Source organism: Ambystoma mexicanum, chromosome 9 (assembly GCF_040938575.1).
Source record: "Ambystoma mexicanum isolate Mex_15411 chromosome 9, UKY_AmexF1_1, whole genome shotgun sequence".
NCBI lineage: Eukaryota > Metazoa > Chordata > Amphibia > Caudata > Ambystomatidae > Ambystoma > Ambystoma mexicanum.
In genome coordinates this window covers 68,406,419-68,433,124 of record NC_090931.1, presented here as the reverse complement: position 1 = coordinate 68,433,124, position 26,706 = coordinate 68,406,419, and the positions used below count along the sequence as shown (strand labels likewise).

At 47.5% G+C, this 26,706-nt stretch overlaps 1 protein-coding gene across 3 annotated transcripts in view; it reads right to left on the bottom strand.

The window, feature by feature from the left end:
• ETS1 (ETS proto-oncogene 1, transcription factor) overlaps positions 1 to 26,706 on the bottom strand; it is a 303,023-nt gene that overhangs the window by 48,549 nt on the left and 227,768 nt on the right. For all 3 annotated transcript variants that reach the window (XM_069614182.1, XM_069614181.1, XM_069614183.1), the window contains 3 exons: positions 12,987 to 13,106; positions 10,292 to 10,492; positions 6,610 to 6,687 (listed from right to left, as the gene is read on the bottom strand). In XM_069614182.1, the coding sequence (XP_069470283.1) occupies positions 6,610 to 6,687; positions 10,292 to 10,492; positions 12,987 to 13,106 (399 nt within the window). The remainder of the gene's footprint in view (positions 1 to 6,609; positions 6,688 to 10,291; positions 10,493 to 12,986; positions 13,107 to 26,706) is intronic.

Genomic DNA, 26,706 nt, shown 5'->3' with positions numbered 1-26,706 from the left:
GGTTAATCTGCTGCAAAGACCAGGTCAACTGTGGATGCAATTGCGGGAATCGCTCTTAATTGATTCCAAAGGTGTTGACGTCTCTCTCTCTCTCACACACTTTTAACCTCCTTAGCACCATTCATAAGATAGAGTTCTCATGTTCATCTTCCCACACATCAAGTCCTAGTCAACTCAACATAAAACGTTCCCCAGGATTGGCTCTCTGCTCAATTACCCACCATTTCAAACATTCACAGCACCCTTCAGGTGGCCCGAAGATATTAAGGTGGGGGACTGGATACACCTGCTGATGGATGACAGGATTGGATGGTTTGGGTGAAAGAACAAAGTTTGCATCCTGGCTTCAGAATTAGTTGGACAGGACATTCACTTCCTGTGTTGGCCACAGCAGGTGTCATGAAAAGACAGACTTCCTAAATGTTTAACCAATGCAGTAATTGATGATGACTTGAAATGACATTGCTTCACTTCTCATCAACAGTTTATCAAAGACCAGAGTACCACAATGCACCTAGTTGCCCAACTATATTCTCAAATTAAAGAATATTGCTGTGGTTGGTGCCTTTAACAGTGGTCATGGGGATACCCTACCATCAGTTATCAGGTAAGGGTGTGGAGAGGTTTCAATTAACACAGCCAAAGTATTTGTGCTCACTGATTGAAAAAGTGTAAACATCTCAATCCTCAGGTGATCAAACGGTTTAAGAGGAGGTAGGTTGTTGCCAAGGGAACAGCTGTCCGCTACCCTGGTGGGAGCCCATCACAGAAGAAAGAGCAGTGTCTTGCAAGCTGTAGATCTGAAGTTGAGTTTCCTCCTCCAGTACTGCGATATGGAAACTGAATGTTACAGTATGTTTTTTGCACTCTGTGTCTGGTCTTTTACTTCAATAACCTGATGCATGCTGGTTCTAGGAGTACAACTGAGTGGGACCATCAATCCAAGTGCCAAACCGTGCTCTGGACAGAACATACGAGACCGGGACGGGGGCATGTATTCATTGGGGAACAGTAAGGTCACACACAGTAGGTATGAGAGCAAGACTGTCAACACTACTGAAATGTATCTGGCACATTGGGTCCGAGGAGGAAGGTGTTCTTTTAAATGTATTTTTGCAGAATTTGTGTGGGAGGAAAGATGGAGTAGGATGCTTCCTGGATTACAGAAACTGCAGGAGGGAGATTGTTGGGCATTTGCCAATCCAGAACACGTCAATAAAAATATATGGTTAACATTGACGAATAAACAAATGTATGATATCATCATTTAATTAAAGGAATGGATGAATGCAACAATCACTGGCATCCAAGCAACACAAGAGTCCCCCCGCGCCCCCAGGAACCCCCTGCCCACACTTTTCTCCTCTAGCATCCAGACTGGCATGAAAACTGAAAACCTGGAAAGAGACCTTCTCTTGCTATGCCCCAGCCTACTGGAGCACCATCCCGGTGGCAATCAGGACAGTGCCAGTGCTCCTGCAGTGAAGAAAGGAAATCACAACCTAGCCCTTTGGGAATTACCTAGGGGTCGCTTAGGACCTACTACTCCCAAGTATAAACCACCCTGAATTATATGATATCCTGGTTACTGTCACACGTGTCTTACCCCTGCATTGACCTTTGTTAACCGCAAATCTCTTGTAAATCACCCTGTTGCTTCCCAGATAGGTTCTGTGATGAATCTCGGGGTTCAGTCACTCTCCACAGGGGCAGCCTTTCCCTGTGAGGCTAGGGAGGTGAGCCCGCTACACAATACCCTCCCTAGGGGAATAGGCAAGTGGGATCTCATCGGGTGAGACTCCCACCTTCGGGACAAGGAATCCCATTACCGTCAGCAACTCAATACCCAATCCCACTTTCAACCTGAAATAATAATATCTGTTGAGAGAGACTATGAACAATCATTGGCTGTTTGCTGGTGTCATGTGGAAACCTTCGTAAAGCCTGAAGAAAATTACTGAGCTGGTACTGCGACGAAGAAAACCACTGAAGTAATAACAAACAGAAGACACAGAAGAAGGACTTCTACGATACGCCGGGGAAGTCCCAGCGCAGCGTCATAAGTATGTGAGGAGCGAGAGCAAGTGAGAAAGAGACCGGGGAGTCTCAAATCAACTGCAGAAGTAATGCTGAAAGACACGGGGAAACGCTGATTCCCGAGCTTGGAGGAAGCTACAGTGGGCAGGTGCACGAGCCGCCCTGGGCGAGAAGCAGGCTAGCGAGAGCCTAAAAACTGGAGTCCAGTCCAAGGAAGGACTTAAGAGGAAGAAGAAGTGGTGGCCGGACTGGGCGGATGGAGAAATCCCTTGCCCAAGACAAGACCACTTGTGCAGAAGCACGCTGCAATGTGCCGAGAGGGGAAGGCGAACCGAGTAGAAGAGCCACCCTGACAAAAAGGAAAGAAAAGACATAGGAGAACAACAAACCACCGGTGACAAAGCCCTATTATAAGGAAGGTAATGGGGAGAGTGGAAGACTTAGTGAGAGAGACGAATATAATAATTGGTGTACTCCCAATTGTCTCTGTGAGAGAAATGAATATAACAATTGGTGCACTTATACTCGTCCCAGTGAGAAGGCAGTTGAGGAAAATAGAGTGACGGATCACTAGGGAACAAATACTCGTACCAGTGAGAGAACAACTGACAAAAATAGGGAGATACACTTCCGGGTAAATCATACTAGCCCCAGTAAGACGCAGAGGGATACAAAGAGTCACCAATATCACTGGCAAATTCATACTCATCCCAGTAAAGTGGTAAACAGAATACAAACCATTACTGGGGAGTCCTTACTCGAACCAGTAATCAACAAGAGTAGAAGAAGAGTAGAATGTATAAACAAGTGCTGACAAAGTCTAAAGAGAATGAAAATTCGAATGAGAAGAATCTAATTGATACTAATCAAGAAAAAGTTTGGACATTGAAAGACAAAATACTCTATAAATTGTGTGAGAAGCCGAGAGCAGAGAAACCACAAGTAACAAGACAAGATCAAATCTATAACATATCAAGAGGTCAGGACAAGCAAGAGAATGAAAAAGGGAAAGACCCATTGAATGAATTGTACCACTTGATCAGAGACATTACCAAGAACTATTTAAGAATACAGTATTGAAGACAGTTGCTGAAAAAGCAGCCCACTGGAGAAGGGAGTAATTCTCCTGTGCCTTCTTTGGGTTGGTTGAGTGGGAGGGCCAGATTAGCTCAGTTTTTGGACTGACTTATTTTTGACTCACGGGTGACTGACGTGCACCCTATTTTGTTTTGTTGGGTAGTGAAATCCGTAAATTAGGGACAGTTAGGCATTTTCACCTTTTATATAAATAAACAGAAGTCACAAATCACAATATAATAATAATTAGGCTTTTATATAGCGCTACAAACCCTCAGGTATCTGAGCGCTGCTTATTATTACCCACGGTGTGTGGTGCTCATTTATCGACCTCGGAAGGATGAAAGGCTGAGTTTGGCCCCGCCGGGATTCGAACCTGCGTTAACAGGCTCTGCACGGGTGTCAAAGCGGGCGCTCTACTCGCTGTGCCACTTGACCGGCCACTTGAATATCGAGCCTGTCTCCCTTCTTCTGACCCGCCACAGTTTGTACACATACACGATTGAAAAACATGAATGGCAGGGAGTGCCAGTAGAGGCCTGGTGTGTATTGAAAGTAATGCTATGCGAGAAAGATGTCATACTGTGCAAAATGTCCTCTGGAGAGGTCTCGGAGCACTGAAAGCTTGTCTCGAAGTTGGCATATTGTGTCCCCTCCCTAATGAGCCAGTCCTTCATTTACGCAAGGAAAAACACTTCTAAGAGAAGGAGGAAGGTGCCGGTGCCACATGTAGAGGGAAAGGATGGTGCATATGGTAAAGGTTATGTTATGCAGTGACTTGGGTACACGCATAACCAGTTACGGCAGCCTATCTTGTAGACAGACTACACAGAGGAACGTCCATCAGACCCACGAGAGCCAGCAACACAAACTGCCTCACTGTACCAAGATTCCAACTCACCAAGATTGGCGGCAATAGCTTTCCCGTGAAAGCATCCAAACTATGGAACTCCTTGCCACACCAGTTTACAGCAGATCAACCGTACTTAAAATGTAGAAGTAATTACATTAACATGTTCAACTTAACTGACCACTAGCTTGTGCCGTTGCACTAGCCCCACCTAGGCTGCCTTAGACTATCCTTTCCATCATACTGTAACCTTGATTTCGTGCCCACTTATCCCTCCTGTTTATAGCCTGCTTTAACCTGTATATTTGTATATATGTCTCACTGCAAACATACCTGTAACTATATAGGTCTCATTGTAAGCATACCTGTAACTATATAGGTCTCAATGTAAGCATACCTGTAACTATATAGGTCTCATTGTAACCATACCTGTAACTATGTAATCTTTGCATCTTCTTACTGCTGTGCCCTGTTACCCCGGGGTTTGGTGCGCATTAGAAATAAATAAACAAACAGCAAACTATACAGCAGAATTGAAGAAGAGTAGTTAGATTCTAATACGCGTGGAATTGAATTTACTGTTTATGTCCAGAAGTAATATGTAATTAAGGACAAGTTGTGTTTTACAGGGCAATGGCTTGAGATGTGCTCAAGCCGACACTTGAAGTGTGGTGCAGGGTTGTTAAAGCCAAGATTGCCTTTAAATGTTTCCCATGGGGGCAAACTGCATAGTCACACTGGGATGACAGAGCTAGGGAACGAGTGGGACCTAGTTAAGAAGAGACTGTGTACTAAGTGTACGTGGTGGAGAACGAAGGGAAGGAGGGTTGTGTTCAAGCTTTTTCCTCAATGTGATGAAGAGCCGGGGAATCTTAAGGTAAGACAGGGAATGGGAGAATCTGAGGGTGGAAGGTAAAAGCAGTGTGAACGAGGAATCAGCTATGTGCATGAATTGATGGATCCATCGCGATGCCAGTGATTGGATGACGATGATGGTCAAAGGAAACTCATAGGAGAGCACACAGAATGAAATAAAGGATGCATTTGTTTGATCGATTGATTGCGGGAATGGATAGGTTCAACCGCAAACACATGGGAAAGGGATGGTAACTCAGATATGAATAAAGGTGTGCAACTGTTATTGGCCCGAACACAGACAATCAGAAAAAAGAGAGATGCAACGGAGTGTAAATGGATACAGGGATTTCCGACATGATCCAAGGAAAGCAATGTATGATGGGATAGTAACGGAGGATTCCCCATGGGTCAATTTCAGGGATTTGGTGGGTATATCCATTAAATAAGTGGGTGGAGGTGAGGAAGGAATCCATTGGATACATAATAAAAGGGTCTTTTCATGAAGTGAAATAAAAGAATGGATGGATGGACAAGTTGGGTGGGTGGATGAGTTGGGTGGGTCGTGTGGGTGCATGGATAAATGGATGGATCGGTTGGGATGGTTGGGTGGATGATGATGGATGGGTTGGGTGGATGCATGAATGTGTTGGGTGGATGGATGGGCTGGGTGGGTGATTGGATGGGTAGACAAGTTGGGTGGGTGCATGGATGAATGGGTTGGGTGGGTGAATGTATTGTTTGGATGGATGGATGGATGGATGGATTGATGGATGGATGGATGGGTTAGGTGGGTGCATGGATGGATTGATGGATGAGATGGGCGGGTGCATGGGTGGATGGGTTGCGTGGGTGCAAGGATGAATGGGCTGGGTGGGTGCAAGGATGGGTAGACGAGTTGGGTGGGTGCATGGATGAATGGGTAGGGTGGGTGAATGTATGGTTTGGATGGATGGATGGATGGATGGATGGATGGATGGATGGATGGGTTAGGTGGGTGCATGGATGGATTGATGGATGAGATGGGTGGGTGCATGGGTGGATGGGTTGGGTGGGTGCAAGGATGAATGGGCTGGGTGGGTGCAAGGATGGGTAGACGAGTTGGGTGGGTGCATGGATGAATGGGTTGGGTGGGTGAATGTATGGTTTCGATGGATGGATGGATGGGTTAGGTGGGTGCATGGATGGATTGATGGATGAGATGGGTGGGTGCATGGATGGATTGATGGATGAGATGGGTGGGTGCATGGGTGGATGGGTTGGGTGGGTGCATCGATGAGTTGGGTGGATGTATATAGATGGATGAGTTGGGTGGGTGCAAGAATAAATGGGCTGGGTGGGTGCAAGGATGGGTAGACGAGTTGGGTGGGTACATGGATGAATGGATTGGGTGGGTGGATGGGTTGGTTGGATGAATGGATGGGTTGGGTGGGTGCATGGATAAGTTAGGTGGGTGTATGGATGGATGAGATGGGTGGGTGCAAGGATAGATGGATGGGTTGGGTGGGTGCATGGACCAATGAGTTCGGTGTGTATATGGATGGATGGGCGAGTTGGGTGGGTGCATGGATGAATGGACGAGTTGGGTGGATGCATGGTTGGGTTTGGTGGGTGGAAGAAAATCAACAAAATAATAGATCAAATAAATAAAACACTTTAATCATAAACATTTTTTTAAAAATAAGACCATATAAAATCCAGGATGGCTGTGGAAATGGTAAATCTTACTGCAGCGGACAGAGAGATGAAAGCCATAGGACTTGCATGAAATTCAGGAATTGCAAACTTACTGATGAAGTAGTCCGAGGTATATCTGGATTCTGGGTATGCGGCATTTGCACCGTTGATCAAGTAAGGCTTTACATCTTCTATGTGGGGGGAGAGAACGAAACAATCAGAAATACTCATCTTCTTAACATGTTCAGGACAATTGAACAGGATTCATGTACAGCACGGACGGGGCCATCGCTCATCAGCACAAGGCACACTATGGAAACAATGGACTTTTCTTCAGAAGGCCTAGACCAGACCAGCTGAAATGTTGGGTCCCTTTTTCAGAAACACACAGCAGATGCACTTAGAAGCACTTACCGTCGACACTGAGTGACTGCACTTGTAATGCCGCAAATTGGCCTTTGCTGTAGAGAATGGGTGGTAAATGTCTTTGGGAAACAGAGAAAGACATCAACACACCTTGCCCTGTGTCACCTGGTGCACTATAGAGACGCGTAGGGTCGCCTGCTGTCATGAGTTTGAATTATTTGGGTGTAAAACGAGGATTTGTGCGCCATTCTGCCCGCAAATCCCTGTTTTACACGCAAATAATTCTATGAATCAGGACCACTCTGTTTATCTCAGCCCTGAAGGCCCCAGTACAGATCCTTGAGGTTCTCTGGGTCACCTGGTGAGAGCGTGTTGAGAGAGGGTTGGAACTCACACAAAACTCTCCTTGCTACCCGCAGAAGAGACCGGTCCCCTTGCCAGGCGTAGCTTGCCGACACATGTTCAGAAATGGGCAGATATGCGTTGGAATGTTAAGAATTCACTGATAAGGAAATGATCTCTGCGATAGAGGGAGTGCGTATAATGTGGGCACCACCAGCAGACCCCGCACACTCCCGCACGTGGAGGCTTTGCTGCTGCCTTCCAATCCTATGCCCGCACAATGCCAAGAAAGAATGCTATATGGATTAGGCACTAGGACATAAGGCAGACTTCACACAGATTAATGGTACAAGTTGCCTAAGAATATACGAATTAATTGGTTGTTTAAATAAACGTGTGCCTTTCTGTCTTGCATTGGACCTGCAGCACTGCATGTCAACACCACACAAGTGGTTTTAGTCCAGTTTGTGGGTTCCTGCAGCCTCCACTTCTCTCCTTTCCCTGGGCAAGGGGGGTCATTATAAGAACGTGAGTTTGGACAGTGTAAGGGCGGGGGTCAGCACTTTAGAGGGTGTTCAGCTTGTTTATAAGTGATCAGCTTGTCTGCAGATCTGTGAACTGAAGCACAGGGCGATGATGCCAGTTGCCAACAAAACAATGTGGTGAGGTCGCTGAGTCATTATGAAAAGTCTGGTCGCGCGGATCTTGCGCAAGCTCGACCACATCTCATCACTAGCTGCAAAAAAAGGTAGGGGGAGGGATGTGCTGATAGAAGTGTCTCTTCCAAATGGTACTTTTACCTACATGGACACAGGAATCCATGATGGGGGAGTCCTATATGGTCAAGCTGCTTAGATCCCTAATGCTGGTTGGCCATGAATGGATATCGAAGAGTGCTGTGTACCATGTGTCTTCTGAATGTATCATTTAAATGCCCCCCACCCACTGCCCCTGCAGGGGGCATACAAGGAGCCATTGCAGAGGCCATGTACATATCCCAGGGATTTTTTGGTATCTAAACTGACTTAAAGAGGTTTTCTGAACATGCCCAATTTCTCAAGAAAAAAGGACAAACCAAGATGGCTGTCACCGCAGGAAATTCTGATAAGCATTGTCAATGCCAACAGTTTGGGTTTTGTGTAGGCATGGTAAACACAATTTCCAGGCACTGCAATAGTGGGATTAACTGGCTATTGTTGGTAGCAAGTGCAAAATGGTGGGAGTAGTGAGCATCTAATAGCCGTGTCCGTCAAATGCTGAATACTTATACAAATGCCCAAACTGATGGCTTTGCCAATGTTTGTTTTTAACAAGACTTCCGTAAAGGACAAGCATAGTGCTTATAAATAGAGTGGCTGAAGCCAGATCTGGTTAAGACATATTCATCACACCAGCAGTGTTTATAACTCCAATTAATTAACTCTCAGAAGACTGTTTTGAGAAAACACTGGTAGGAACTTCTAGTGCAAAGTTTCATGGTGAGGCTAGATTAAAGCAAGCTGAAAGAGTTCCCATGATGGGGTGTTTTGGGGTGGGAGGGGCAGGAAATGGGTGGGAATGCCATAGGGATTAGCATGGCCATGGCCAGTGAATGGGTGGGCAAATAACCAAACAGCACTTGCAAGCTGTGTGCCCCTCCTCATATGCCATTTCTCATTAGCTATACTCTAATGCAATAGGTTTGGTTTATAGGTGGCGCACCCAAACTAAAAAGGGACCAAGTCCGTTTTCTTTTTTTTTTGGCGATGGAGCAGACAGGCAGGGAGCACAGCAGCTGGAAAAAAGAAGCCCTTCGACCTGCTAGCAAGTTGGATGGGAGTAGCAAGAGTTGTGTCGGGCGGTGCAGGAAGTCATTGGGGCAGGCGCGGAGGTGGAAAAAACAGGTGAAACATGGGGGAGGGGCATCATTGGTGGCTTGGAGAATGCAGGTGGTCACTGACAGATGTGAATGTGGGCAAACTGATTACAACACTCTTGACCAGTCAATGCCACATAGATTATGGTGAAACTCCATGGGGTGCACTGGGGTAGAAAGTTTCTGTGTACCTTTAGGGCAGCCAGGTTCATTATACACGTAATCTCTTCTCAATGACTTACCTTTTTATTTTCTCTGTTCTATAGCACTTGTGACAAGGGAAACTCCTTGGACTCTAAAAGTGCCCTCAACCTGTTCCGTTAGCCTACCGGGCCTTCCATGGCATGGCTTCTGACTTTTGCATGCCCACTTGGTGCTTTGGGTTCCGGACTCGAAGTGCAGGATGGGGTCATGAGTAGAACAGGGTGTAAGTAGAACAGGGGGGGGGCATGGTTGCCTTTCGGTGACTTGAGGCAGATTGGAGAGATGCTTCCATGTGGTTAAGTGTCTATGCGTTGACAAATGTTGGATGATGGGTTTGTGACAAAGCAATATCCCCAGTTGTTTGTGTTGGGTGGTGGGTATGTTACAGAGCGATGTCCCCAGTTGTTTGTGTTGGGTGGTGGGTATGTTACAGGGCGATGTCCCCAGTTGTTTGTGTTGGGTGGTGGGTATGTTACAGAGCGATGTCCCCAGTTGTTTGTGTTGGGTGGTGGGTATGTTACAGAGCGATGTCCCCAGTTGTTTGTGTTGGGTGGTGGGTATGTTACAGAGCGGTGTCCCCAGTTGTTTGTGTTGGGTGGTGGGTATGTTACAGAGCGATGTCCCCAGTTGTTTGTGTTGGGTGATGGGTATGTTACAGAGTAAAGTCCCCAGTTGTTTGCCCTGAAACACAATCTGCGAACATGTGATGTTGTGAGCCATTCACTGCCCGGAAACACAATCTGTGAACATGTGATGCTGTGTGGCCTATTCCCTGCCCTGAAACACAATCTGCGAACATGTGATGCTGTGTGGCCCATTCCCTGCCCTGAAACACAATCTGCGAACATGTGATGTTGTGAGCCATTCCCTGCCCTGAAACAAAATCCATACCATTGCTCTAGAAGTGGCCGAAACAGGTTTGAAACCAAGAGAGAAAGCCTAGGCCTGTCAATAGCCTATTGGGTAGCACTTGGTTGGACATGAGTTTGGAAAGTGTGTAGGGGACTTGGGGGGCATCACTCATTTACCTTTCTGCAGGATTTCAAGGTGTTCCCAAAGAATGTCTCCCACGAAGTCCGGCGCCAGCTCCAGGAAGCACTCCTTGCCCAGTGCGCAGAGGGACGCGCCGCTCATGCGAAACTTCTGGAAGTCCACGCCTTTCAACGTGAACTCATTGACCGCCCACATCACCCAGTCCCTGACGTGGGTGTCCGTCCACTCGCGGGGGTCTGAGCGATGCCAAGGGGAAGAAGATATTGGCAACGGTTATTACAGCTTTCAGGAAAGCTGAGGCTCTTTTGCTAAAACGAACACAGCAATTCTTAGACGGGGGCAGATTGGAACATTCAGCAGGGGGAACGGGGTCCACATGCAGCTTGGACCCCATCCTCAGACCGTGAAGGGCACCAGGTATAGCCAAGAGTGGTAGAAAGGTAGTGCACAGGCAGGGCATGCTGGCACAGGCTGAGCCTAAGCACCTCTCAGCTTCCTGGAAGTGGCCATGCGGAAGCATGGGGGCGCTCTGCAGCCCCAGCAAGGTTCTGCCCCTCCGCCCCCCCCCCACCACCCAGCCCGCACAGCACGCCTGCTCCCCAGGAGCTCTGAAAGTGAACCCACGATCACACGGCGCTGCTTGCAATGGCGGACCCATGTTTCCTGACAGTCTCCATCACTGTTTAAATGTCAATCCTGATGTCTACTGAGGCCCATTGGCCATTAGTGCAAGAGATGGGCCACTGCCACTCAACTCTATGTAAACAGGGGGTGGGGGGAGGACGGAGATGTGCAGACTGCCAGATCAGGGAAAGAAAGGCTTAAAAGGAAACGATGCGGAATGGCTACATAGTCAGAGAATGTGCATGCCTTGCTTTACATTTTCAAAAATGTGCTGCCAGTTATCATACAGCAAAATGGTGTTTCAAGGTGCATCAAGACAAGGGGTGGAGGGAAGAGGACGCAAATACAAAACAAACATGTTCTTAAAAGGTATTGACATATTCAGACTGTGCAAGAGCTGAGGGCAGGAGAGGACGTGCAGAGGGGGTGAAGGGGGAACGATACAACCAGAAATATAAAATAATACTAATAATTACAAAGGTATACACATCAAGGGGTTTTACACATCAAGGGCCTCGTTGCAAAAATAGTGCACCGATGCAAGAGCAGTATTGCAGAATAGCAGCTTGGGGGCACAAATCCATCCTACAACAAATAGGTGTTCTTTAAAGGCACCAACACTCTGTTCATAATAGTGCTACTAGTGTGCCATTAATTCTGGGGTTTCTAGTGCTAATACCGTGCAAAATAGCATGTGCACTTTGCAAAGTTTCTGAAACGAATCCCCATGGCAACCTTGAGCACTTCTCGGCAGTTTCATCAGCACGTTCTACTGTCTCATAATGCCCATTAGCACATGCAGATCGTTATTGACCTCCTCTCGGCCAATCAAGTGTAGTTAACAACTGCTGGTAGTGACTGCATTATGTCTTCAAAAGCAGACAGGGAAACAACCATGCAATTTGCAGGCAAGATTTTTCAGCAAGACACTTCCTTTTAATGAGGACTTTTTATTTAATGTATTTTTTTCTTCTTTTTTTGCTGCAACATCACATTTAATAACCAAAAGGGAACGCTAAAAAATTGAGAAAAAGCTTTCAATTTCTTATGGATAAAATGTTTACTTTTACATAACACCCAATGTTAAACTTATAAAGACTGAAGAATTATAGTCTAGAGGGTTGCCCAAAGCAATGCCAAAGATTAGGATTAATCCCAAACCTTCCAGCAATCACCTCTTTTGTTTTGCAGACGTCACCCTGAGTGGAACGGGTATGCCCAGACGTGGGACCCGAGCCTGCTGGGCCTAGAGACCCAAGCTACTCCTCCCTGATGATGCCCAATGAATCTGAAACAAGTCTTGGACTGCCTGTGATCTTGTACAGAAGGGATGTGGACTGGCAGTTCGGGATGGACTGCCCCTTTTGGGGGTGGGACCAAAAACAATTTTCATATGGTCTTTCCCCTTCTGTAATGGCTTGGCAGGTGAAGAACGATGGGTTGGAGGTTTGCCTAGAGCAATGCCTGAGAGTAGGATTAATTCCAAACCGTCTTGCCACCACCTCTTTTGTTTTGCACAAACTTATAAAGACAGCATGTTATCTAAATTGTACAAATTATACTCACTTTGCCCATTTAAATACACCAACTATTAAAGTAACATGTTTTACTTCACCACCAAAACTCCAGATTTTTCTGCTGCCACTATGGGCCAGTTGCCATATAGACGTCGGGAGGTCATTATCATTGGGATAATGACCCTTCCCCAATGTATGGCCCTCAGCAAACTTGAGGTTGGTTGTTATATTGTGATAATGACCCCTCCTTCGGTCTATAAGGCTATATATTTTTTTTAACACTGCAACTGAGAAAATAGGAAATGGTGCATCAAAAATGGTATAAAATATGTATTCTTTTTGTTACACGTTAGTGGCATATGGTTGACCCATACCATAAGTATCAAACCTTTGGAACTCCTTCCAATACCTTGGACACACGGGGCTCACTCCCTGATGCAGGGCTGTTGGAAGTGTTGATGCAACCAAAGTACCATTTTAGCAACCCCCCCCCACACACACAAACACAATATCACTTGGACCCCCTGCCCCCCAGCTTGCTGGAGGCACCTAGGGTGCTGCCCAGGCTTGCCTGGCTGTCTCCGCTTACCTACTGGTATCCCCAGCCGCTGCTGCTCTTTCGTGAAGCCGCTGAAAGTGGCCTTCAAGGCCTGGGACATCATCTCCTTGCTGCTTGGCGTGAGAAGGGGCACGTCCCCACATTCCATGTCTGAGAAAGAAAAAACAGAAAGCCACCATCTTAAAATGGAAACACTTGCAACAACCACGAGAGGTCAACAAAGAGAGGCCTAGAAACTGACAGATGCTGAAGAAACACGCGTGTGAACAGAGGTTTCCTCTGAGGCCTCCAGCCGAAGACCAGCCCACTGGCCCTTGAAGGTCCAGCACTACCTGACCTACCCAGGCCTGCAGACCACAGCTATTAACCCTTCAACCGCTGGGCTAGTGTGCATTTCTATGCAAATAGGACAAACATAGTCATCCTCAGCACAGCTGTGAAGGAAAGACATTAAAATCGGAGATAACCGCCAAAAAATGGGAAGGGAGATATTTGCCTGAGGCCAGATGCGTAGACAGGGAAGGGCCTGAGTGGGCAAGGACCACCCAAAATCTGTAAATGCCCACTCAGCAGCGCTGTGTGGGCATTTGCAGATGTTAATGTCAATGAGGTGCGCCCAACTACATTAGCTTCAGGCCCCACTTGTTAGACAATCCTGGCTACGAGCCGCAGCAACAATAATTGAATAAAATAAAATAATCTCACCCGCTGCTTGTCCTAGGTGCCATGGGCTAATCCTCAAACGAGGTGTGGCTGAGTCGTCCTATCAGGAAGCCCTGCCTTACCAACTTGGAGGAAACAAACGGAAAACGGAGTGACCCGCCGAGTTCATGGTCCTCAGATATTCTCAAACTCTCCTGGGAAACCTATGCAGCGATGAGGCACGCAAAGTGACGGAATAACTAGCAGAGTGACAGCTGTGTACCTGGGATAGTTAGGGGAACACTACGGGATGCCGGCCATTTTGGGGCATTTGGCATGACCTATATATTTAAATCGCACAAATGTGAACGATTCAAAGAATAAATACTATATTCAGCTTCTAGTGCACATCTGGTATTTCCTAAGGTCCTTCCGTCATGATAGCTCAACGGCAACGTGCTCGCCTTGGAAGCAAGACGACACAGAGCAACATCATCGCCTTGGAAGCAAGACGACACGGAGTAAGACAGATTCGATCCCCGGGTCCGCGCTTAAAAACCTCTGGGTATTAAGCTCGTTATAAATAACCTGTCATATCATATCATATCTTGGGAGTCGTCCTCTCTGAACTGAAATGCCTTTGGCCCCTCATACTGAGTCATGAAAAGGGTTCAAGCAGGTTACAAGCTGCTTATGTCCAATCTCACCCTTTCACACTTCTCCCTGATCGATGTAGAATTCTGAAAGAGGCTTTACTGCACAAGGACGATGGAGTGAATGAAATCCATACAAGGGGTACGCAGGGGGCCGCCATGACACCTAGCACAGAATCTGATGATTCGAGGGGCCGGACATTTACAACGGTGAAACCCCTCGCTGCCCCTTTTCTAGGTGGGACGCAGGGAGGGTGCTGGGAGCAGAGTGGGTGAAGAGATGCTCACTGAACCCTGGCCCATACCACATCAATAAAATGCAAGTTGTTGCAGAGGGGGCGTGCCAGGATCTAAAAAGTAAACCCTTCCCCAAGCTTGTCACTGGGAGGGAAGGTAGTTCTGTTTTGGCGTATCTGCAAAATATACACTGCTGAAACTCAAGTGAAGATGGAAGTTTAATAGTCGAAGGACATAAGGAGGTGAAAGTGTTCCTTGCCTCGTGTGCATTTGCACCACCTGTGCTTCAGTAAGAACCACTTCTCCCAATATGATAGGTTATTTATAACGCGCTTAATACCCAGAGGTTTCTAAGCGTGGACCAGGGATCGAACCTGTGGTGCTGCTTGTCGTCTTGCTTCCAAGGCGAGCACGTTGCCCCTGAGCTATCCTCCCGAGACACCCACTCCTCACACCAGAAAGCACTTTGAGGCGTCAGGCCTACTTCTAGTTCAAGGCAAAGCCAGGCAACCTCCTCCTGGGGACCCCTTGCCATGGTGGAGCCGGATTGCCTCAACACTTGCACTGCCTACATTCAGGGAAGAAACAGTCCTCAAAACAACGATAGCAAAAGCATGTACAACTGACCCTCCTACTAATTCCCGCCTCAGAGCTCTGTATCGATTCATTGAGTAATCAATTCATTACTGACCCACAATGTCTTTCTTACAGAGACCAGTGGTCATTTGTTCACTGTCCTTTGCCATAATAAATGAACAGATTTGCACCTTAGTTTTGGAAACTCTGCCTTCATTCCTACACACAACCAGGGTTGGAGTGACCTACAAGGAACTAACTTCCTGATGGCCCTCTGCACCCCGGGCCTCTTTTGTGTGGTAACCTATTTTATTTCCCCATTTTCTCATAAGAAAAGGGTTGGTGTTGCTGAAAATGTGTAATATGGGGCCACTTTGAAAACTATTTCCAGGGCCTCTTTTGGTTCCCAGTCCACCCCTGCACACAACTGTACAGCTTTCATAAGCTTAGTGATGTCTTCATTCCTAGAGCAGAGTCGCCTATTTCATCTTTCACGCGCAGACATGGCCCCCACTCGCGGTTAGAGCCCCTGGCCTCCACTCGTGGGCAGGGCCCTTGGCCTCCATTCGCGGGAAGGGCCCTTGGCCTCCACTCGTAGGCAGGGCCCTCCAGTCTCAATCGCAGGCAGGGCCCCTTGCCTCCACTAGCGTGCAGGGCCCTCCAGCCTCTACTCGCGGGCAGGGCCCTTGGCCTCTACTCATGGTCAGGGCCCTCCAGTCTCGATCGCAGGCAGAGCCCCTGGCCTCCACTCGCGGGCAGGGCCCCTGGCCTCCACTCGCAGGCAGGGCCCTTGGCCTCCATTCGTGGGCAGGACCCTCCAGTCTCGATCGCAAGCAGGGCCCCTGGCCTCCACTCGCGGGCAGAGCCCTCCAGCCTCTAATCGCAGGCAGGGCCCACTTTGTGGATCGTGTGCTTTTCCAGAACGTTTTAAAGTCATTTGAATTAAAGTAATTTCAGTGTGTTTCAATGTTTTTATAATCATAGTTTCGAGCTGCGCGCTATAATGCAGAGGTATGCAACCTGTGTCTCTCCAGATGTTTTGGACTACACCTCCCAGGTTCCCTCACCATTGACTAGGCTAGCTAGGGCTTGTGTGAGTTGTTCTCCAAAACATCTGGAAACTCAAATATTGCAGACCTTGGATAAAGTCAACATGTTTGGTAAATACATACATTAGCCTGCATGGCTGACCTAGGTGCAATGCTTCTCCCCAAAGGGAAGATGCTAGGACATTCAGTGTCACGTGTCCCATGGATATGGGGATGGGGGAGGCCTTTCTGCAATGTTTTCTGTGCAAGGCCATCCGGGCACCAACCGCTAGGCCAGGGGTCTGCAATCTTTGGCTCACCTGATATTCTGGACTACATCGCCCATCAGCACTAGCCAGCATAGTCAATTGAAATATATCATGGGAGTCGTAGTCCAAACCATCTGGCAAGACGCAGGATGCACAGCCTCACTCTATGGAGCCGCCCTTGTGGAGGCGAATGGGTCCCTGGGTGAAGACAGACCATCTCTGCCCTCGTGGCATGCAAGGGAAGATGGCAGAAAGCATGCCACGGGACCTCGGTGCGGATGGGGCTGCAACGCGCTAGGCATGCGACATGCCACCTGGTGCCTGGTCTGAAGTAAGCTGTGCAATAAGTAGGGAAGTGCTCACATCTGACCCACACCAGAGAAGGGACACAGCTGCCAAGAGACAAGTGAGTGGGGGAGGAGGGTTGAATGAGCAACCGCGCCAGGACGACAGACTCACGAGTGACTATATACTGCAGGCATGCATGAGCACGTGCTCTGCACATGTCGGACTGCAGTAGCATCTGTGCACCGAGCAGAGACAGAGGCAAGGAGCTGTGCTCCCACCACGTGACTCAGTACCGGAAGGGTGTGTGCGGGTCACTGCACACCGACTGGCTAGAAGCCACAGCCAATGGGACAGCTGTGCTCAGGCAGGTGCTACAGTGGGGAGGTTCTAGGAGTACCACCAGCAGAGGTGCCCCAGGGTGAACCACTGTGGGCCTAAGGCAAGGGGGCTGCCCGACAGGCACATGTCCTGGCTTGGCACCAATAATCCTTGCCTACGCCCTGGCTACCCAAGTCCTTTGATCAAGGATTGAATGAGTGTAAAAAGATGTCTCTTTACCAAGCACATAACTTTCAAAGTGCGATTAAGAAGTGCAGAATTCTCCCCCATCAGGAACAGAAAAGGCCCCTGGACTTCCCAGCCTAGTGGATATGTGATGTGTGCTTATGCTGAAGCAAAGCCCTGGCTTCTCAATCACTCGCGCTGGAGAGAGGGTGGGGGGGGGTGGGGGGACAACAGTGTGAACTGTACTGACTGTAACACGGGGTTATGCAATGTAATGCAAAGTGACCTTGTGTGACGCCCTTCTGCTACGTTTGTGGCCTTGCCGCTTGTGACCTTGCACGAGAGGAGGGAGTGGGCAGGGGGTCTGCGTGGGGTTGGTACTGGAATATTGGGCGGGGCAGATGCAAACACCTGCAAGGTCGATGGATGCAGGTTGGAAGAACCCAGTTCCTGATTACAGTTCTGATACTATGAGTTTGGCTGTGACACTTGAGAATATGTTAATCCGGAGTGCGGGGACACACACCCCAAGATATAACAGCACTCTCGATCTGAGTTAGCCCTGGTGTGGGCCTCGAGGAGTTCATGGGATTAAAGGGGTGAGCTTTGCGTTGCCTACTTTACTGCAGTAGTGCAAACTGAAACGCTCGGTGTTAGAGACACAGAGTTTGTGGTAGTGTTGGAGACACTGGGCCTCATTATGACTCTGGCGGTAGGGGGTTAATGGCGCCGGTACCGGCGCCGTTAACACCGTACCGCCTCATTACGAGGTTTGCTCGCGGGTCCTGCTAAGGAGGCCTGGTAAAACCAGTCGTCCTTAGCGGGTCCCGCGAGCAGGCCAGGATGCTAACAACGGGCCTTCATTAACGGGCCCGTTGTTAGCATGCTCCCCATTCCCATTGAGCCCTATGGGGGCTCAAATGGGAATGGGGATGTACCTGGTCCGGGTTCCATGAATGGGGAAATACCGGGTCCTCCAAGGTCGGAATGGCCTGGTATTTCCCCATTCAGGGAACCCGGACCCGAGTTTGGGGGTAGCCATGCCCTGCTACCTCCAAACTCGTAATGAGGCCCACAGACTCTGAAACACAGAGAGTGCAGGTAGGAATGCACTCAGACTGCAATATTTAGAGTGCTGTAGTGTGCTCTATATTGACTGTGTGATATTTATGTTCCTGTTGTATTAAGTGTCCTGACTGTGATCCCCAGAGTGTAGTGGTCTTAAAGCCTGGGAGATAACGTGAGGTGTGTAGTGTCGCCTGCATGCAATGTGCGATAGGGCAAGTGTGGTAGTGTTGGATCTACTCAGCGAATGTGGTAGTCTGAAAGATATGGGAATGTGGTAGTGCTGTATAGGACTGTGTGGCTTTGAGAGGGCTGTGATATTAACTGCATTGCCTGATCCCCAGAGCACTGTAGCACGGTTCTTCGTGGCTCACTGCTGGCTTTCATGTTCAGCATCATGTGAGCGGTATGAAATAACCCAATTTCCTCCGCGGCACACGTGTATACTTCCAGAGCATGTGCTTTTTAAAGTGCAGGCAGCGTTCCCAACTTGCTGGCGTGTCTTGCACAGCTGTTCTGCAAGCAGATGTTTTCAGAAACCTAAGGGGAACCCCATGTCATATGCAGGAAGTGACCTCACTCCCTCGGCTCAGACTTCCCTCCGCCCCTCTCGGTCAGCAAACTTGGCCTACTTTCCTGCAGCTCCGATAGCTATTCCCAGGGTCTGAGGAGCTGGGAAGAACTGGATGGAAGGAGAAGAGAGAAAGCAGAAGAGGGAGGCAGCATGGGCCACCAGCAGCAAGCAGGCATAACTTTAAACATAACACACCTGCAGAACAGCCACAAGCCGGTGAAATGGGCAGCGTGGACAAGTAGCCTGCAAAGTGCTTGGCAGCAAGAACATCCGAAAGAGAGCACCCGAGCCACCTCAAAAATCAACAGTCAGCAGCAAGGACACGAATAGAAAGCACAACCATCAGGAAGCAAACCCGGCAACAAACGCACAGACAAGCAAATGCACAAACGCAGCCCATGGCATGTGCACAACTAATAGGACAAACACACACAAACATGCCCAAAATAGATCTTCAAAGCAAGCACTCCCAGTAGAACTAGAACAACCAGTAACAAACATACCCAGAACCAATAACAATCTTGAGATGCAGCACAACAAGTACTGGAAAAACACCATCAAAAGCAACACCTGGCCAAACCACCATCCACCAGCAAGTATGACCCACAGTAAGACCAATCAACAGCAAACATCATCAACAGCAAGAACCAAAAGACACAATTATAACCAGTAGCATGACCCTTCAAGAGCAGAAGGAACACAAGCAGCCCGAGAATCAAGAACACAAACAAGTGGTAACACACAACGGGAAGCAAACACATAAGCAACAAGGACATGTGACTAGAAAAAAAGCCATCAGCAACACGTGCTGCTAGCAAAAGCAACCAACAATATTCCAGGCACTGCAAGAAATGTTGAAGCTCGGAGGTGCACATACACCAGGCAGAGTGAGCAGCAGCAACATCAGCAGTCAAAATAAGTAACAGGGACGTCATGCCCACTACCAAAAAACACAATCAGCAATGAAACATGCTAATGAACAGACACACATAGGAAGACACTTAAAAACAACAGCAGCTAGCATAACCTAAAGCAAGACCCGCAACAAGACAACAGCGAGAACCATCTGTAGCAACCTACTCCCCAGAATCAAAGAAGAATGAAACTAACATTGAAACAACTGACTGCAGACAATAGAACCCAAAGTAAGACCAGCAACAAGACAACAGCGAGAACACTCAGTAGCAACCTACTCCCCAGAACCAAAGAATAATGAAACTAACATCTAAACAACTAACTGCAGACAACAGAACCCAAAGCAAGACCAGCAACAAGACAACAGTGAGAACATTCAGTAGCAACCTACTCCTCAGAACCAAAGAAGAATGAAACCAACATCGAAACAACTAACTGCAGACAACAGAACCCAAAGTAAGACCAGCAACAAGACAACAGTGAGAACAATCAGTAGCAACCTACTCTCAGAACCAAAGAAGAATGAAACTAACATCGAAACCACAGCAGCCAGCAGAACCCAAAGCAAGACCAGCAACAAGACAACAGTGAGAACAATCAGTAGCAGCCTACTCTCAGAACCAAAGAAGAATGAAACTAACATTGAAACAACAGCAGCCAGCAGAACCCAAAGCAAGACCAGCAACAAGACAACAGCGAGAATAATCGGTAGCAATCTACTCCCCAGAACCAAAGAAGAATGAAACTAACATCAAAACAACTGCAGCCAGCAGAACCCAAAGCAAGATTAGCAAAAAGACAACAGCGAGAACAATCGGTAGCTACCTACTCCCCAGAATCAAAGAAGAATGAAACTAACATGCAAACAACTAACTGCAGCAAGTACAATGAGAAGCAGGAGCACAACTAGTAGTAGGCACAGATAAAGAAGGAAGCACAACAAGCAGTGATGCAGCAACATGTGGAAAGACCAACCATGCAAAAGACAACGAGAACATTACAGGTACAGTTATGGCAATGTAGTATAAACGGTAAGGAAGAGGGACATATTTTCATGCCAAAGTTACATCATAAGGTCAATATAGAAATCAAAGCAAATGACTGTATGTCAGGGCAACTCCACTCTGCCGCTGCACACAAAGGGATTCTGACCTAGAGTGAAAGACAGAGTCCAGGCAAATTGCCTAAAACTATACCCTTGGGGTTTACATTGCCTCAATGCTCTCAATGACACGCCAAGTCAGCGCCATTGCCTTCACGGGCAAGCGGGCTTCACGACGAAACTAATAAATGCAGTCAAACAGTACTTATCCACCACAAACTGCCTCTCCATTGCCAGAGCCACCATTGGAGCCAAATTAGACTATTGTAATGTCTTATTTGCCGGCACGTCCACCAAAAATCTGAACCGACTCCAAGTGCGTCAAAATAATGTGCCCAGGGCTGCCCTCAGTATCCTCAAAAGAGAGAACATTACCAGAGGCAAACAAAAAGCACCATGGCTGCCAGTCAAGGAAAGAATACTCACCAAGACGCTGTCCTTAACACACAGCCCCCCCTTTCTGACAGAGAGAATCACCAGAGCAACATCAGCCGGACCCATAAGGTCACACAACGCCAACCAGTTAAAAGTCCCAACCTTCAAAAGGGCCAAAGCAGGAGAGGGGGCCTGCTTCACGATCCTTGCGCCTAAATATTGGAACACCCTCCTTACAACGCTTCGAAACGAGACATCATTTCCAGCCTTCTGCAAATCGCTTAAAACGGAACTCTTCAATTAACTCCCCAGAAGATTTGCTCGTCCTCACGCCCCCAGGACTCTCTGCCCTCACAGGATGAGATTCTGCAAATGTTGTTATACGCGTGTCAGTTTAGTCAACAGTAACCCGGCACCTCTCACTGTCCCTTAAAGCGCCGAAAATCGCCAGATTTGCTGCGGATTTCCCCCCAGCTGAGTGCTGGGGGGAAATCCGCCAAGGCCATGATCTGGTGGACCCTTAAATGCGGCGGTAATAGCGCTACCGCCGCATTTAAGGGTTACCGCCAGACTCGTGATGAAGCCCTACATCGGACTCCATCTCTAAAAAGCCTTATTGACCTTGGAGTGAGAGCGGGTGCGGCCCAAACCTAACCATCCTTGAACCGGCAGCACATATGTGAGGATAGGGGGGAGCCCTAGACTGGATCCAGTGGATATTGGAAACCCACCAATGAAAATCAAGAGCTCTTGCCGGCTCAGCACAGCGGAAGCTTGCTGGGCCATTGGTCTTGGTGGGAGACTGGAGTGATGATGGAGTGAAAATCCGTCCTAGACATAAAAGGAAGGAAGCAATGGTCATCAGACTGGGAGAATCACCATCTCCATTACTCTCTGTACCAGCGGCAGGTGCAGAGCTCCACCAGAGGACCTGGTAGAGGCTCTGACAGTCTTTACTATGGGTACAATGTTGAACTTTAACCCCAGGTAATAACCCCACCAGAGACTGGCCATGAGCCGTGCACGCCTTCTCCATGTGTTTGATGGTTCAGGTGGCCTCACTGTGTTGATAGAGGCATAACATTACCCTGGTGTCACCTTGGTGCCTAAGGCTGTTGTGCCCTGTCTATTAAGAGTGGTCTTATATCAAACCTTTGCCTCTCGGGGTCTCCGTTGACCCTGTTTGCCACTGCAATATCATCCCAGCACTTTAAGCAAAATGACACCAAGTGCATTGTTCGATTGTCAGTTTATAAAAACCTTAAACATTTTAAAATGTAAACAAAATTAAAACCAGATGTCACAATCAATTTATAAATGGATCACTCTAAAATAAATTGACAAAATCTATGCCATTGCAAGTTGCTTCGCCTTAATAATTGCTTGTTGTTGATGATTGGTACTCTTAATAAAACCAGCTGACACTGTACATAGGAGCTGTAACACAGGCCAGCTGACACTGTACATAGGAGCTGTAACACAGGCCAGCTGACACTGTACATAGCAGCTGTAACACAGGCCATCTGAAACTGTACATAGCAGCTGTAACACAGGAGAGCTGACACTGTACATAGCAGCTGTAACACAGGCCAGCTGACACTGTACATAGCAGCTGTAACACAGGAGAGCTGACACTGTACATAGGAGCTGTAACACAGGCCTGAGGCTTTACATGCACTGAACTGATGCGCGTGCTTCAACTTCGCCATCAAGGAAATGTGACCTGCTTCTTGATTAGTGAAGATATTACTGGCTTTAAGTTATGGTCAGGCCAGGTTCAACCTAAGGGTCACCCGCTTTTCACTGAACATAGGATAGCACGCGTGGCTTTCCTTCTATCATTGCCCACCCTTAGATATATTAAAAACCGGACTGGCCTCACGTGATAAATAAATAACCCTGTCATTCACCTTCTGTTGGAGCCTCAGTTAAATATCTCAGAGTTTGCAGCCCCTCTAGAGAGTTCACCATTCAAGGAGATGACTTGAAATGTCACCACTTAATTTAACTACTCCAAGAACAGCGCTACCATTTTTGGTTTTTCACAGAAGATTGTATTGAGATATGTTTAGTTGCAAGGTTAGGCGCAGAGTAAGTGATATTGATTGGAACATCTAGTGGTAGACTACTTTCTGAAACCACTGGCCACAACCCACAGGGCTACGACTCACATCCTCTTGAACATGCTTATTTTCCCAGGCCTGGCCACATGGAGCAGTCAAGCCACCTTAAAATTGGCCAAGAACAGTATTACACACATGTACAGTCTTAATGCGTATTGGGCGTCCTTATAAGAGGTGTGTTCGACAGACACATCTTCAAGAAAATTATCAGTGTGTTTCCACATGTTGGCCCCGCATTTTATCAGTGTAGACATTGTACCATGAAAAGATGAAAATACATGCTGAAATGTCTATGACCCTGTGATATTTTTGAACGCCACGACCCTAATCTAGGGTTGGGGGTCTGAGAGAACAGCACAATCAACAATACACTTCAGAATTCAGACTTGTCAGATCCCAATTGAGAATCAAAACGGCGAGTCTGCACAGAGGTCCCTGAGGATGTAATAATGTACAGAAGGGTGTTTCTATTCAATATCCCCATAAAAGTAAGACGACAGCCCCAAGGGGGTATGCTACAATGACAGCCCTAGGGGGGTATGCTACAATGACAGTCCTAAGGGGGTATGCTACAATGACAGCCCTAAGGGGGTATGCTACAGTGACAGTCCTAAGGGGGTATGCTACAATGACAGCCCTAAGGGGGTATGCTACAATGACAGCCCCAAGGGGATATGCTACAATGACAGCCCAAAGGGGGTATGCTACAATGACAGCCCTAAGGGGGTATGCCGCGACGACAGCCCTAAGGCGGTATGGTACGATGACAGTCCTAAGGGGGTATGCTACGACTACAGCCGTAAGGGGGTATGCTACGTTGACAGCCCTAAGGGGGTATGCTACGACGACAGCCATAAGGGGGTATGCTACGATGGCAGCCCCAAGGGGGTATGCTAAAATGATAGCCCTAAGGGGTATGCTACAATGACAGCCCCAAGGGGATATGCTACAATGACAGACTTTTGGGGGTATGCTACAATGACAGTCCTAAGGGGGTATGCTGCGACGACAGCCCTAAGGCGGTATGCTACGATGACAGTCCTAAGGGGGTATGCTACGATGACAGTCCTAAGGGGGTATGCTACAATGACAGCCTTAAGGGGGTATGCTAGGATGACAGTCCGAAGGGAATTATTCTACAATGACAGCCCTAAGGGGGTATGCTACAATGACAGTCCTAAAGGGATTATGCTACGATGACATCCCTAAGGGGGTATGCTACGATGACAGTCCTAAGGGGGTATGCTACAATGACAGCCTTAAGGGGGTATGCTAAAATGACAGTCCTAAGGGGGTATGCTACGATGACAGCCCTAAGGGGGTATGCTACGATGACAGTCCTAAGGGGGTATGCTACGATGACAGCCTTAAGGGGGTATGCTAGGATGACAGTCCGAAGGGGATTATTCTACAATGACAGCCCTAAAGGGGTATGCTACGATGACAGTCCTAAAGGGATTATGCTACGATGACATCCCTAAGGGGGTATGCTACGATGACAGTCCTAAGGGGGTATGCTACAATGACAGCCTTAAGGGGGTATGCTACAATGACAGTCCTAAGGAGGTATGCTACGATGACAGTCCTAAGGGGGTATGCTACGATGACAGCCTTAAGGGGGTATGCTAGGATGACAGTCCGAAGGGGATTATTCTACAATGACAGCCCTAAAGGGGTATGCTACGATGACAGTCCTAAGGGGGTATGCTACAATGACAGCCTTAAGGGGGTATGCTACAATGACAGTCCTAAGGAGGTATGCTACGATGACAGCCCTAAGGGGGTATGCTACAATGAAAGCCCTAAGGTGGTATGTTACGATGACAGTCCTAAGGGGGTATGCTATGATGACAGCCCTAAGGGGGTATGCTACGACGACAGCCCTAAGGGGGTATGCTACGATGACAGCCCTAAGGGGGTATGCTACGACGACAGCCGTAAGGGGGTATGCTATGACGACAGCCCCAAGGGGGTATGCTACGACGACAGCCGTAAGGGGGTATGCTACGACGACAGCCCCAAGGGGGTATGCTACGATGACAGTCCTAAGGGGGAATGCTACGACGACAGCCCGAAGGGGGTATGCTACAATGACAGCCCTAAGGGGGTATGCTACGACGACAGCCCTAAGGGGGTATGCTATGATGACTACCCTAAGGGGGTATGCTACAATGACAGCCCTAAGGGGGTATGCTACGACGACAGCCCTAAGGGGGTATGCTACGATGACCACCCTAAGGGGGTATGCTACGTGTAACACACCGGGTGTGTTTTATGTGAGTAAATGCTCTTGTGGGCTTTTGTACACAAGGCAAACATGTAATGTTCTGGATACATTTTATGGGATAGTGCTCCTCCCAAGAGCATGCATGAGGATTTCAGCCTAGTGGGTATTTCTTTCTAAACTGTTTGTTCTTACATTGTTTTTATGTCATGTATTGTTGATTTTAGGAGTATGGAGATAGGAGTATGATTTCATATTGTCTTCTGTTTTCATTATTTACGTATATAGAATGTGGAGTTTGTTCACCAGAGTTCTCTGGTCATTTAGTTTCTCTTTAGGACATGTTGTAAAGTAGAGTTTCATCAGATCATTTTATTTTGATCTACTTATGTATGTTGTATTTTGACTTGAACAAGCATGCATATTGAATTTATAGTGTTTACCCATGTTGTTTGATATTTTGTTTCCCATAAGGACATCTTGTAAAGTAACAATTCACAATGCCCACTTATTTTAATGCAGTGATGGGAAGTACTCTGATGATAGAGTTTATATGCTCAGAATATTCACTATCTTACTCTCTTTAATACTCTAGACTTGCCCGTGATTATTGCCATGGTTAGGCTTGATGGTCTATGTGATATTTAGGCGTTTTTTCCGTTATTGTTTAGACCTTTTTTTGTTGTTTAATTCTTTTGGTCGTTTTCTTTTATCCCAGAATTGTCCACTTCTTAAACTATTTCTAATAAAATAATTCTCTTTGGGCATGTTTTCTTTCTTCCATATCAGTTTTAATCTGGGCACTCGTGACTTCATCACGTGCATGTTTTTACGCAATGACGTCATACAGCATTCGTCGTGGAAGGACACCACGTGGGTGCTCTTTCTTTGTGCGATGCTGCCTTTTAACGCTGTGGTGAGTGGGCCTACAGTTTCCCTTTTCTCTGTTTTTTTTTACTGATTTCTCCTGAATACGGTGCTACTAAAGGGCCTTTTTTCTGTTTCCATCAGTAGGATTTATACCGCTTGAAGATCAGTTCTAATATTATTAATTTCTGCATATCATTACAGGTACTTCACTTATGGTGGGGATCTTGTTGGAACAAGTGGACTTTTTTTTTCTATTTCCATCAGTAGGATTTATACCGCTATTATTCATTTCTGCTTATCATTAC